Source organism: Elgaria multicarinata, chromosome 12 (assembly GCF_023053635.1).
Source record: "Elgaria multicarinata webbii isolate HBS135686 ecotype San Diego chromosome 12, rElgMul1.1.pri, whole genome shotgun sequence".
Taxonomy (NCBI): domain Eukaryota; kingdom Metazoa; phylum Chordata; class Lepidosauria; order Squamata; family Anguidae; genus Elgaria; species Elgaria multicarinata.
The window spans coordinates 11,667,678-11,682,757 of record NC_086182.1 but is presented as its reverse complement, the minus strand read 5'-3'; the positions used below and the strand labels follow the sequence as shown (position 1 = coordinate 11,682,757).

At 41.9% G+C, this 15,080-nt stretch overlaps 1 protein-coding gene across 2 annotated transcripts in view; it reads left to right on the top strand.

The window, feature by feature from the left end:
- Positions 1–15,080, top strand: part of LOXL2 (lysyl oxidase like 2) — a 90,379-nt gene that overhangs the window by 34,136 nt on the left and 41,163 nt on the right. Inside the window, exon 3 of one of the 2 annotated variants that reach the window (XM_063139083.1) lies at positions 6,425–6,636. In XM_063139083.1, coding sequence (XP_062995153.1) covers positions 6,425–6,636 — 212 coding nt within the window. Of the gene's footprint in view, positions 1–6,409; positions 6,637–15,080 lie in introns of both variants that reach the window. The other variant, XM_063139084.1, reaches the window with a different exon arrangement.

Below are 15,080 nucleotides of genomic sequence, written 5' to 3'. Positions count from 1 at the left end.
AAATCTGCAACCCCTAAGTTTCTAGCATGAAGAATCAATGGACCACACAAAGATTCCTCTGCACTGCATGTGACTCGTGGAACTTACAGTGGCCCTTTTCAGAAGTCACCTTAAACCACGGCTTTAACCACAGAGATTAAGCCAGAAAGGTGGGCTGTGTTCACCTTAAACCACAGCTTTAACCATGGTGAATAAAACAAAAAGTCTTATTCACTGTCCTGGTTCAGACAACACACTAAGCAGCATGGTTTAGCGTGTTGTCTGAACCAGGCCATAGTGGTTAAAGCCATGGTTTAAGGTGTCTTCTGAACGGGCCCATTGCCTGCACTCCCTTTACAGATGGATTGCATCCAAGCCATGACGCAAAAGGACTACTCTATGCTAACCCAGTTCCAACCAGTACTGCTGTAGTTAGATCTTATTTAGATGACAATTCTGGACACCAGGGGAGAGTTTTATCAAACGTTCAGCCCCTCTCATTCACAGAATTTTGCAAGGGGTGGTGGCGTTTCCAGAGAGCATTATCTTCTACCTGTAACCCTCCCATATTTCCCTGTCACTTATTCCATTTTTCCCCTCTCACCGCGGAAAATCTGTTCAGGAAGAGAGGCAGAACAGTTGCACGCACGCACACACACAACTCCCTCCTGCTACACTTTCCCCCTTTTTGTGGTATTATCATATTTATGACTGAGGAGGGAAGAATTCCACAGTTGTGAGGTAATGATAAAGGGAAGCAAGCAGATCTTTTGAAAGCTTTAAACTTCCAGAGGCTTTTTTATTTCCCTTTTAGCTGTCTGTTGCAGCTAAAGAGCATTTTTCCCAAGTCCGCTTGAGCTTCTCCAGACCAAAGTTTCTGTAAGATGTTTTCCGCTGCTGACTTCACGTAGGCCCAACACGTGAAAATCAGTCTGGTTGATGACTCAGACCTCATCTCTTCCACTGAAAGGGAAATCCAGGCCATACTCCTGAGGGGGATTAAATTCAGGGAAGTGAGCACAGAAGTCTTAAAAATTCATTAGATGAACCTATGCATTTTTACTCTCTGGAAAGACAGAACACTTAACCGGAAGCAGAAACCAACGGGGCATTTTTTTAAAAAAAATATTTTATCTTATAAACTTGGAAATAATATCCCTCCCCCATCTCACAGGAAATCAATGATCATATTATAAGTACAATTTTACAATTTTTACATAATATACAATTTTTACAAAAAAGAGCAAGTTATGAAGAAATTGAGATCCTTGCCTCTGCTGCAATATAAAGGCAAATCAGTGCAAATATACAATTATCTTTGCCAGCAGACACTTAATTGGAGACGTAGTGTTAAGCCGATAACGGAAATATTAGCAAAGAATGCAATACAGTATGCTTGGGGTTACCCTGTATTTTTAAGATTTACACATGATGCGAGGCAGCACAGAGTAACCTCTTTGGATCAGGGCAAGGAGCTGCTGAAGAGTCTGGGTCTGTATGATGGTGCAAGTTTGAATGAAGCAGGCGGGAGTGGAAGTGAAGCAGGGGTGTCTGGGACGCAATAAATGGATAAATTTGTTAAGAGATAATTGTTTATAAAATGGTTAAAATATAGAAATCTTGCCTGCCAGGCGGAGCTCTGCCTCCCCCCCCCCTTAAGGTAGTTATGGCCGGAGTGTTAGACTTACGGGGATTTGGGGGGAGGGAAGAGGTGAGGGGGATGGGGGGGTAGGGGGGATTGAGGGGGGGGGAAGGGGTTTGAGGTTTTTTTATGGTTTTTGTGTTTTTCTGTGTGTGAATTTGAGTTGCAGAGCACAAGGGATCGGAAGAAGTACCTAAAGGTTGAATATGGATAAGAAAATAAAAGTATCAACGCTTAATGTTAAAGGTTTGGGGGCAGTCGTGAAAAGGAGGAGAATTGAACAAATGTTAAATAGAGAAGGATCTGACATTATTATGATGCAAGAAACACATCAGGGGTTCGAGGGCGCAAATCAGATAAGGACAAAGTGGTCAGTTTACTATGAAAAGTCATTGGGGACTTCAAAAAAAATGGAGTGGCCACTTTGATTTTTTTTAAAAAGCAGATTTATATTAGAGACTATAAAAAAGGATGACAATGGTAGATATCTTATGATAAAGGGTCAATTGGAAGGTAAAACATATACATTAGTCAATGTTTATGCCCCCAATGAGAGACACAGAGAGTTTTTTATAGAATTATTTAAAGAAATAGAAGAATTTAAGGACGGATGTGTTATCTTAGCCGGGGATTTTAATATGGTTATGGATAATAGATGGGACAAGTCAAACCCCACTAATGCTGAAAAGAGAAATAATATTACCATATTGAATAAATTGGTAAAAGTAAATGATTATGTGGATTGTTGGCGTTTACTTAATGGGGTGAATCCTGGCTTTACTTATTATTCCCCAGTTTATCATACATACTCTAGGATAGATTATGTATTTGTTTCAAAAGAGTTTGCAACTAAAGTTTGTAAAATGGAAACGGGGGTAATAAAGGTAACAGATCATGCATTGTTAACCTTAGAGTTTACAGTTAAGAAGAATTATAAAGAAGCGTATAGGTGGAAATTGAACACAAAAATATTGAAATACAATAAAGTGGTAGAAAAAATGCAGAGGGAAATGTCAGAATCTTGGGAAATTAATGAAAAGGGTGGAACGGCTGGGTCAGTGGTTTGGGACACCATGAAGGCTGTAGTAAGAGGGATTTGTATTAGAGAAACCTGTAATTGAAGAAGACAACAGTATGCAGAGCAGGAAAAGTTAGAAACAGAGATCAGGAGATTAGAGAAAGAGTATTGGCAAGATAAAAATAACTATAAATTAATAGAAATACAAGCAAAGAAAAAGGAATTAGAGAATATTAATATAGAACAAGTGCAGAAAAATATAATTTATATGAAAAGAGAGTATTTTGAAAACAATAAAAGAAACTCTAGACTGCTTGCCAGACTCACACAAAAGGAAAAAGCAAGGAATGGGATAGGAATATTGAAGGATAAACAAGGGAATTATTGTCATACAATGAAGGGTAAAATAAAAAAAATTCAAGAATTTTATCAAGAATTATACAAGGGAAAGGATATTCAAAAAAAGAAGTTGGAAGATTATATAGAAAAGTATATAAAGAAGGGAATAAAAATAGAACATAAAGAGTTAATGGAAAGGGCAATAACTCAAAGAGAAGTTGAAGAGGTAATTGAGAATTTGAAAGTGGGTAAATCACCGGGAGTAGATGGTCTAGGATCGGAATATTATAAGGTCTTTAAAGTGTTTTTAGTACCGAAATTAACGAAACTTTTTAATGCTATACTGGAAGGAGAGAAGACACCAGAATCATGGGAACATTCATTGATAATATTAATTCCAAAATTAGATAAAGATTTGACTGTCCCTGATTCATATAGACCTATTTCATTAATAAATCAAGATGCTAAAAAAAAATCAACTATTTTGGCGAAACGGTTAAATAATTTTATAGCTGAATATATAGGAGAAGACCAATGTGGATTTGTGGTGGGCAGACAGATGCACAATTTAGTGGGAAGAGTTTTAAATGCAATACAGGTAATAAAAAAATCTAAGATTAAGGCAGGAATTTTGGCATTGGATATTTTTAAGGCTTTTGATTGTGTGAGCTGGCAGGCACTAAAGATAATTTTGAATAAAATGGGATTTGGAAACAAATTTAAAGCTATAATAGAACAGCTTTACTCTGAAAATACAGCCGTAGTGGTGGTGAACGACGGACTCACCGATAAGATACGACTAGCCAGAGGAACAAGACAAGGATGTCCACTCTCGCCGGTCCTGTTTGTAATGGTTATGGAAGTACTGGCAAATGCAATAAGAGATGATGGAGAGATAGAAGGAATTGGTGGTATTAAAAAAATAAAAGTGAATATGTTTGCAGATGATACCCTACTAACCATCAAGAACCCAATAAGAAAGATAGATAGACTTAAACAGCAATTGATAGAATTTGAAGAAGCTACTGGTTTAAGAATAAATTGGTGCAAATCAGAGATGATTTTATTTAATTATAATAAAAAGGAAGAAAAAGAATGGGAACGAAAGGGATTAGAAATGAGAGTTAAGGAACAGATTAGATATTTAGGAATTAAAATTACAAAAAATTTAGACAATTTAGAGAAGGAGAATTTAAATAATTAAAAAAAAGAGGTTTTAGTAAAATTGGAAAAATATAGGAGATTGAATTTATCCTGGTTTGGAAGAATAGCAATAAAAATGAAGATTTTAGCTAAAATTAATTTTGTGTTTAGGATGCTACCAATAAAAATTTCAGAATTAGAGATAAAAAGTTGGCAGAATATTATAAATAAGTACTGTAATGGGGATAAGAAAGCAAGGGTAAATAAGAATAAATGGTATTTAAGTCAAAAGAAGGGAGGAATGGGTCTCCCAAATATAAACCTATATTATGTAGCGAATAGGTTAAGACATATTGTAGAAGCAATTATAGGAGTAGGAGAGTTAGAGTGGATGGAGGACAAAACTACAAGCAATGTAGAGATGAGGTTGGAAAATGTTTTTTTTAGGGAAGGAGGGAGAAAATGGGCTGAAAGTATAGGTAATCCGCTCTTGAGGTCTCACTGGGAAATTTGGAGTAAATTTAAAGGGGAGCTGCTTCCGAGCAGCTCCCCTTTGTCACCGGTAATAATGTTAAAGAATTTCCCGGAGGAACTGAAGGGCAGATTAAGTAAATTATTAATAGAGAAAAATAAAATGAGATTAAAGGATTGCTTGAGAGAAATGAATACAGGAGAAGACATGGAAGAGGTTTTAAAAGATAAAAAATTAACTTGGTTAGAGTATAGGCAATTAGAACAGTGGACTAAAAAGTGGGTAAGAGAAAATAGAGATGGTAGAGAATTGACGAAGTTTGAGGAACTAATAGTTAAAAGAGAGAAATGTAAGGGAGGACGCTCAGCCTTAAAAGGGTTAATGAGTGAAATATATAAAATATTACTGGAGAAAGGGTCAATGGACAGTTCAGGGAAAATGGTATGGGAGACAGATTTGAAAGTACAAATAGGACAACAGAGCTGGGAGGGACTATGGAAACAAAGAGTGTTGAGAAATATTTCAGTGAGAATAAAAGAGAATTATTTTAAAATTATGTGGAGGTGGTACCTAACCCCGATTAGATTGAATAAGATAAATAATCAGCATTCAGCAAACTGTTGGAGAGGTTGTGGGGGAAAAGGAACGTATTTACATATGTGGTGGGAATGCAAATATGTACAAAAATTGTGGAAGATGATGTTTTTGGAGATTGAAGAAATTGTGGGAATGAAGATAGAACGAACACCAAAAGTTGCATTACTGTCACTATTTGAAGATTTAAAATGTAAAAAAGAAACTAAAGAATTGATAACGAATTTGCTGACTGCAGCAAGATTGATTGTAGCTAGGAACTGGAAAATTCAAGGGGATTATTGTATTGAAGAATGGTATAAAGAAGTATGGGATATAGCTATTAATGATAAATTGACTTGTAATATTAAATGGAGAAGAGGTATAGCTAAAACAAATGATTTTGAAGGAATTTGGAAACAGTTCCTAATATTTGTGTTTTTTAAGGGAAGTGGGAAACCACCAGCAGAAGAAAGTATGAGATTTTGGAATCAGGAATGAGATCCCAAGGTGGGGGGGTGCACTTATATGTTACGTTTGATTATGTTATGTAGTTATGATATTATGTATTCAACATCTATTCAACATTTATGTAGTATGTTGTTGTTGTTTTTATTAATTGTAGTCAACATTTATTCAACATGTATGTTGTTGTTGTTGTTTTTGTATGGTAATGATGTAGATTTAATTAATGTGAAAAGCAATAAAAAAAATTTAAAAAAAATAAGTATTGCAAAACTTATCTATTACAAAATATATCATTCTTCAGATCTTGAGCATTTCCCTCCTTTCTTTATAGGTCAGAAAAAAATAGGTTAGCCAACCACAGGAGACATACTTTTGCATCATGCCAACCAAAAATACCGTACTTCTTCAATTGTAAGACGCACACTAATTTCAGTACCACCAACAGAAAAAAAAAAAACCTAAGACACACCCGCGATTCTAAGACGCACCCCATTTTTAGAGATGTTTATATGGGGAAAAAAGTGTGTCTTAGAATCGAAGAAATAGGGTATATAAAAGCAGTTGGGGGCAGGGTTGTGATTGAAAGTGGGGCTCACAGAAGCTCCCAAGGTGGCAATTTGGATCCTAGTTGAAGAGTTGGAGTGTTCTTTTCTGCATTGATACATTCTCTGTGTTGTTTTTTAAAAATGTGCATAACAGATGTTTGACCTGTGATCAATTTTATATTTGTTGTGGCCCAAAGCTAAGCAACCAACTCACATCTAACTGGTAACACCTCCTCCTTCCCTAGAATATGAACATCCAAGTGGAAGATGTCCGGATACGACCCATCCTTTCCGCCTTCCGCAAGCGCATCCCCGTCACAGAGGGTTACGTGGAGGTAAAAGAAAGAGGCTCCTGGAAGCAGATCTGTGACAAAAACTGGAAAGCGCAAAATTCCCACGTTATCTGTGGCATGTTTGGATTTCCGGCTGAGAAGAAGTACAACGCCAAAGTCTACAAGTAAGCAAGGGCTTTAAGAAGCATTGATTGTGTTCTTGAATCTTACGGGTGGATCAGGTTTTCTAAAACACACATACAGCCCTGTTTGGAACTGCAGGTTTCCCAACTGGAGTTGGGGGGTGGGGGGGAAGCAGGCAAATAGCGTCAACATTGTTATTGTTTTTTTTGCTTATCAACGTCTAAAACGGTTCATTGCTTAGTTTAATTTCCTCCACGGTTTTGAACCAATGAGGATGCCATGCAGCTGTAGAACAACTAATGTTGAGAAATAGTTTGTATTGTTTTTCCTGTCCATGGGACATCCGTACGGGGGGAGGCCTGAAGGCCCAATGTTTGTGGTTTTATGCTTGTTCTTCTGTCTCACATGGATGCTTTTTCCCCAGAACATCTGCCTGCAGGATTCCACTTGCTATGTTTCATGTTCTTCATTAGTGAAAAACTACCAAGCAAACAAAAACAGTTTCATGGATTGAAATCATGTAAAGCTGCATTGTAGTGCTATTTTTTAAAGTCCAGACTGGATGTGTGCGTGTGTGTGTCTGTGAATATATATATATATATATATATATATATATATATATATATATATATGAATGAATGATAAATAGATATAGATAGATATATGTCTCGCAGGATTCAGGAAATAAGTGCTTCCAGGTGGCCTGGTGTTTTGTTCTGCACATGGGAACAAAAGATCATATGTTTATGCCAATAATCGTTCCCTTTCTGGGGCTCTAAAATCCATTGTTTACATCTCAGTCTGCTGCACTGCGCATGTGCGCACATACGCACACACACACGCACACTAGCCACAAGAAGGGCTGAGAGATGATCTGCATGAACTTACTTCTGTTGGACATGGCACTGATTCACTTTGGTTGATGCTCTGTCAACATACATCGAGGTATCTGCTCTTTAACTAGAATTGTATCTTGTGTCTGCATTCATGTGGTTTCAAACTTTGAGGCTCAGCGATGATCTAGTTTTGTATCCTGTTTCATACACCTGCATTAGTCAACTGGATGCCACAAGTAGGCCATGAAGGTAATTGCCCATCTTTTCTCAGTCCCCCTCCAGATGTGCTGGACTACAGCTCCCATCACGCCCAGCCATGAAAGGGAAAGGGGAGGTTGAGAAAGGCTGCAAAAGGCCTTCCCTGTTGTTACTGCATAGCTCAACAGCCATATTGGGTTATTTAAAGTGGGGAAGGATGGGACAGATGCATTTATATCCTCCTCTTCACACCCAAAGGGATCCTAGTAACAATGAAAGACAACTGCTTAAAACAAACATTAACACTTAGAACACAGAGAACGTAACAAACAGAGATGTTAAAGACTAGGGGCGAAAAGTTAACGAACATGTAACAGCAGCTAAATGGCCTAGGCAATGAAAAGGTCTTCAACCAAAAGATCAGAAAGTATCTGGGGAGGATATTCCAGAGACAAGACACCACCCAGGGCTGGCGTCAAAGGTAAGCATGGTTAGAAGCCCCACACGCCCACAGGGCCCCACTGACAGGAGCCCCCTGGACCTGCTCCTTCTCTTCAGCACTGCACCTGCTTGTTCACCTGCTTCTCACTCTGGCCCAGACAACATTGGGGATGAGAAGGAGAAGCAGTTGATGCCGCTGCCTACCTGCTCACTAGATCTCAGCCTGTCAAGTGAGCAAGTGGAACCAATGAGGAGCAAAAGGATGAGGAGTTGGTGACAATGGTGAAGAGAAGCTAGATTTGCTGGGAGAGGAGGCCCACTGAAGGGCCCTCAAAAATCAGGAGCTAGTATTGGCCTCCCCCCGCTGAGAAAGCCATTGCCTGCCACATCTCGAATGAGTCGAGGACTCGGGAAAAGCCCCTCTAAAGAGGATCTAAGAGTCCAGGCAGGTTCAATTGGGAGCAATCAGTCTTTGAAGGATACTAGTTCCAACGGGACAACTCTATGTTCCTCAGAATGTTAGGAGAGGCACTTGAGTCCCCCATTACCAATCTTCTTTTGCAACATGGCGTGTGTGCCAGCCTTCCAGTTCACGCAGGGCGGCAGCAACAGGCCTGAGCCGTGCCCCACATCAGACTCCGTGGGTGCACTGAAACATGGCCCAGAGTCTTCTGCAATACGCTGTGGGGTCACGGTAACTATGGGGGTCATTCTTGGGCAGATGTGAAAAAGAGCTCTCTGAAGGCAGAAAAGCTTGGAGGCCATTTCCCAAGGAGTGTGGGGTTGAGGTCTTCCTTGCGGGCTGGAGCCAAAGCTACTCATACAGTTCCCAGGTCAGGGGGGAGAAGCGATTAAATCGTCCTGCAGCAGGAATCCCAGTTTTGCTACTGACCCAGCAGCTCTCTCTTTCCCCAGTGTCTTCCTTCAGAGACCCACTGCCTGTAAGGAACAGCAAAGATCCTCGCCAGTCACTTGGACCCAATCCTTTTCACACGTGAGCCCAGGGCCTTGTTAGCATGCATCTCATTTCTCTGGTTTCACACCGCATAATGTCGTAATAAATAGCCTTTTCCCAAAGGTGGGGCCTTCAATTCACACTGCGGTTCCACAGCTGGGAACCCATTTTCCAGATTTGGGTCTCTGTTCCAAGGCGCTGACTCTGTGCTTCTGTAGGCAGTGGTTTAACAGGAAACCTCCCCTGACGCATACCCCCCCCCACCGCCACCCCCCAGCTCTCTTGCTTACAGAACCCGGAATTTTCATTCCCAAACCCAGCCACAGCTGAGGTGACCCACGTGAGTCTGCAGCCCTTCACGATGGTGGGAGGCGAAATGATTCACAGATGGTGCCTTTGCTAAAGAAAACAACTGAGTTCATCCTGCTCCGTGCTGCCAGATTCTTGCCTTGGAATGTCATTTAGTTTCTGCATTTGACAGTGCAGTTTATATTAAAGGAAAGACAAACTTAACAGCTCTGGGAGCTTCCTTTCCTACTGAATTTTCCCTGTTGAGCTCTCTCAGGCCTTCTGCTAATTCGTTCTACTTCTGCTAATTCATTCTGCTATCGTATGCTACCCACAAGTAGGACATGAAGGCAATCGCCCATCCTGCCCTAACCTGTTGACTTCCAGATGTGTTGGACTACAACACCCAGCAGGGCCATTGATCACACTAGCTGGAGATGGTGGGAGTTGTAGTCCAATTCATCTGGGGGATGTGAGGTTGAAGAAGGCTGAATAGTATTTACTTATTACATTTATATCCTGGGTCTGTTTTTTAGGCTCATAGTTTTTTAAAGTTGTTATAGTGGTTTTAAATGTATGTGTATATTGTATGTTTTTGTGGTTTTAATTTTTGTATATTTTTAAGTGTTATGTAAACCGCTCAGAGAGCTTCGGCTATGGGGAGGTATACAAATGCAATAAATAATAATATCCCACCATTTTTGCTCTTGCAAGGAACCCAACGTGGCTCACATGGTTGTCTTCCTCCCCTCTATTTTATCATCCCAACACCCCTGTGTGGTAGGATAGACTGTGGGTTTTGCTAGACATGCTGGGATAAGCCGGCAGGGAGGCGGGGCGACGACGCGCTGATGTTAGCGCGCTCTGCCCGGGCTTCCAGATGTGGGACGCGCAGGGACGTCTGGATCCCTGCAGCGTCCACCATTTTTTAAAAAAGTTTAAAGGGGCCACGTGCGGCCCGAAGACTGCGGAGAAGGTAAGTCCGTTTTTTTAAAAAAAAACGAAGCCCCCCCTCCCTGTCCCCGGCCTTGCCCTGGCAGCACCACTCGCCTGCTTGCTCGGGCGGCGGCACCCAGCGCTTGCCCGGGCAAAGCCCCCCCCATGCCAGGCCTTGCCCTGGCAGCGCCGCTCGCCTGCTTGCTCAGGCGGCGGCGCCCGGCTCTCTCGCTCTCTCCTCCGCCCTCCCCCCCTTGCCATCCCAGATGCCTGCTCTTCCCCCCCCCCCGTCCTGCCAGGTCCGGCCTTCCCCCCGCCCCTCTCTTCCCCCCCCCCCGGGCCGATGGGCACAGCGCTTGTATGAGGCTGGGGCTGCGAAAAAGGTGCACCATAAGTGACTTCACTTATGGCGTGTTAGAGGAGGCCTCAGTGCGGCCTGGGCCTGGATTCCCCTGTGCGTCATCTGGACGCACAGCAGGGAAACCGGGTCTCAAAGCGCGCGAAGGCCTCGTCTAGGAAGGCCCTGAGAGTCAGTGACTGGCCCAAAGCTGACCAGTGATCTTCATGGCAGAGTGGGGACTAGAACCTAGATTTCCCAAGTCCTAGACCAACACTCTAGCCACTACACTACACTGACTCTCAGGTCTTCCATGCTGTTGCCCCATAATACCCTGTATTCAAAGATATACTGCCTCTCAACTTGGAAGTCCATTTTTGCTATCATGCCTGATAGATCCATCTACATGAACTTGTAGTTGAATGTCTAGCACAGGATAGGCAACCATCCAGATGTTTTGGACTACCACACCCACTGGCCCCACTCAGAATGGCCAATGGCCTGAGATTATGGGAGTTATAGACTAAAACATCAGGAGGGCACCAAGTTGTCTACCACGTCTCAAATCCTTACTGTCTGGTCAAATGTAAATAAAATGTAAAGACTGGCCCAAGAACATCGTAAGATGTAAAAACAAGTCCAGGAACATTGCCAGCAAAGCAGTTACAATTCTCTGAGGGATGTTCCAGGTGGTTGTCGATTCATATGCTTAATTACTAAAACAAGTTATTGTGTCCTGGGAGAGAGGAGTTTCCTCAAAACGTTACATTACAACCCAGCATTCCAAGATCTTTGACTTCATGACTATACATGAAGTAGAAGTCCTCCAAGCCATAAGGATCTTACATCTTCATCTTGAATCAATTGCTCTGCTTTTTTTTAATATTCTACTGGATGCCACATGTTAGTAACAGTCTGATATTTTATGGGATTTTGTTTTAGCATGATGTCAACTCTACTTATTTAGTCTTTTCCCCTTCACTTTTGTTACCACTTAGTTTCAGGCAATGTGAACAGTGTTTTCTTTATGTTAGTCTGGCAGCTACCAAAAGATCCAATAAATGGTTGCGCAGTTGTTCTGGTACTGTGCATTTAAAGGAATTCAAGAGCCATATCCATAGGTTGAGGGGGGACTTTACGTCTACAAGTAGAACCAAATATTCTTCTTCTTATTTTCTTATTTATACAGCACTCTCCATTCCAGTTTGAGCTTGCAGAATTGAAGCTCAAAAAAACAAACTATATCTCAGAAGTCTGAAGGCTGCCCACACTTGGCCTCCAAAGGCACATGCTCAGTTCACATGGGCAGGAGCCAGGCTTCCTTAGTCTCACTTTTACTCATTGGAGGCTGGTAGCTCCCATGTCAGAGGGGCACTGAATCAGCTCCTGGTTTTATTAGAACCAGCCAGAACTCTAAAAGAGCTATCCAAGATGTGATTACTTGGTCAGAGATGTGTGAGATGCAACCTTTCTTCTCCTGCCATTGCACATAGTAGAAGAATATTAGGAGTGTCTTTTTAGGTAGCCGTCTTTCAGGGAGGCCTCTCTGTCATCCATGACCTTTTCAGTTTGGAATCTATGATAAGCTTCTAAAGAATCCCAGAACGCAGTTTAAAAGCCTCATTTGTTAGTGCTCCTTCAGAGTGGTGAATTTTGAAATGCAGCTACTCTTCATGACAGTTCCCTTGTAGCCTGAAGGAGCGTCCAAAAATGCAGGTAGCTCTGTTGATCTGTATCTATATATGTTGAATGTGTAGCAGCAGCTTAATACCCAATTTATTAGGATCATCTGACAGTCATAGAATAGTGAGCTGGCAAACAGCAGTGCAGTGGTTAGCATGCTGGACTTTGGCATAAGAAGAGCTTGCTGGGTCCATCTAGTCAACCAGGAACTATCAACCAGGAACCCACAAGCAGGACATGGTGCCACATCACCCTCCCACCGCAGCAACTGGTGTATATACGCTTACTGCCTCTGATACTGGAAGTAGCACATAGCCATCAGGACTCGTAGCCGTTGATAGCTTTCTCCTCCAGGAATGTATCCAACCCCCTTTTAAAGCCATCCAAACTGGTGGCCATCACTACAAAGGGAGAGACATTACATGTCCCCAAACAGCATAAGACCACCGGCTCAGGAGTTTCTTTTCCCAGCACCAGGGAGAAAAACCATTTCCCCACAGCTACTGTGAAGTTTCCAGCTAAGCACAGAGGAAACCCTGAAGTCTGAGCAGGTTAGCAGATGATGTCATTGTCAAAAATAAATAAATAAATAAAGTCTCAGAGCTTCAATTCTGCAAGCTCTGGTTGCACTATACCCAAAAGCTCTATCCCCTAACCAGAGAGTTTTATGCCATCCTGTCTCCAAGGAGCTTAGGTATATAACCCCCCATGCTATCTTCCCAGTGACCCTGTGAAGTACACTAGGCTGAGAAAGAGTGACTGGCCCCAAATCACTCAGCTTCATGGCCAAGGGGGTATTTGAAGTTGAACCCAGGAGTCCTGAGTGCAACGCACCAGTAATTACACATCTACATCTCACTGGCTTAGATCTGTGGTTATGAGCTCTGCTTACTTACCAGTGAGGGAAATGCATTCTGCACATGCTTAGAGGTACTCTAATATGCACTTCTGAGTCCACATGCTCCAAAGCTGATTTGGCAAACAGGCTTCAAATTAAGCCCCTTCTCCTCCTTCTGCCCTAGCAAGCATTTGATTATTTTTAACAGGTCCACAAGAGCTGTCTCCCAGGCCCAGAGAAATGTGCTGAGATTTTGCCACGTATATTACAGGATTAGAGTTATCTCCTCTTCAAATGGATTCTGTTAAGCCTTCCAGCCTGCTGGTGGTGTTGAAAGACTTTTGCCCAGTTTTTCCGCTCAGACACAGCAGCTTCACTTCAGAAGCTTGACCGGGTGCTCAGACGAGTGGAAGGCAGAGATTTCCTTTCCTCTTGGCCTTATCTGCACTCAGCAAAGTTGCTGTGATTATTCTCGCCAAGGGACACAAATCACTGGAGAGTGTTGGAAGCAACTGCCTGCTTGAGCTGCCCTTGATTTGCCACAGTGGATTCGTTTTCCCCTCAGCTCTGCTCCCTCGGCTTTAGGCTTTTAACACTGAAATCTTGAAAGGCTTGGTTGCAAACTGGCAGATAATCCAGGAGAAAAGATAAAGGAACTTACTCATTCCCACGAAGAGGCTACAGGCTACAACCTTGTATGCAAAGGAGAGCATAATTGGGTTCACACAACACCCAATCACGCTAATCGACACACAGTGCTTGAATATGGATTGTTGTCGAACCATGGGTTAGTGTGTCATCTGAACCCAAGACATTTTCCACAGTGTGGCTCGTTAACCATGCAGTGTGGCTTATTTCTCTAAAACAAGCCACCTTGAGAACCCATGGTTTGTTGTTGGGTTGTTCAGGATGGTTAATAAGCCTCCCCGCTGTAAATGTCCTGGGTACAGACAACACGCTAACCCATGGTTCAACAAACAACCCATGGTTCAACAACAATCCATATTCAACCACTGTGCATAGGTTAGTATGTTGTGTGAGCAGTCCCTCTGTGTCATGTACTGGTTAGAATGTCAGGCTTATTGGGTGACTTTGAGCCAGCCGATATCGCTCAACCTAACCAATTTTGTAGGGTTGTTGTGAGAATAAAAATGGGGGAAGGGAGGGGAGGGGAGGGAGAAAGAGAGAACCATGTATCCTGCCCTGAGGAAGAATGGGATTTAAATGTAATAAATAAAAAAAATAAAAGTTAGCAGGGGGAAGGCACATCAAGGGATACAAATATTATTATTTAATCTTTATTGCCACATTTGTATTTTACCTTTCCATACAGATGACCATTTAACCACATAGGTGTTGTGGAGATGTGGTTAAATTTTCCTCATGATTTGGTAGGATGAAATACATGACTAAATTATTCCAGAGTGGGAGAGCTCATTTGGGGTAGTTTAGTATTCCTCGTGGTGTGTGTGTTTGTGTTTAGACTGTTGTTACACAAAAGTGTCCCTTTTGCTGTCTGTGAAATATGTACCTTGGCTGCTGTTAGGAACTGTCCCTTTCTGACATGGTACTCCTTCACTGAGGGAACTGCACTAGCTGCCTAGACACTACTGAGACAGGTTTAAGGTTTTGTTATTGGTGTATAAAGACCTAAACAACTTCTTAGTACCTGCCCATATCTTCCATCCAAGATTTGGTTGTGTGAATTTACTGGATCTGGATGTGAGTGGAGTATCAAATGGCACTCCTTCACTGCTGCTTCAACAAAACTGGATAAAACCTATATGGTTTTGTCAATAGGCAATAGTTCTTTTTGAATATTCAGAGGCAATGAACACAGCAATGGGTGAAGGGGAGGAAGTTTATTTAGCTAACATAGCCTCAAAAAGCAAGAAAAAAGCAAGACAATACATTCAGAGCATAAAAACATTTGTTCCTGCAATCAGTTGGAACCCTGTACACTTTTATCTTAA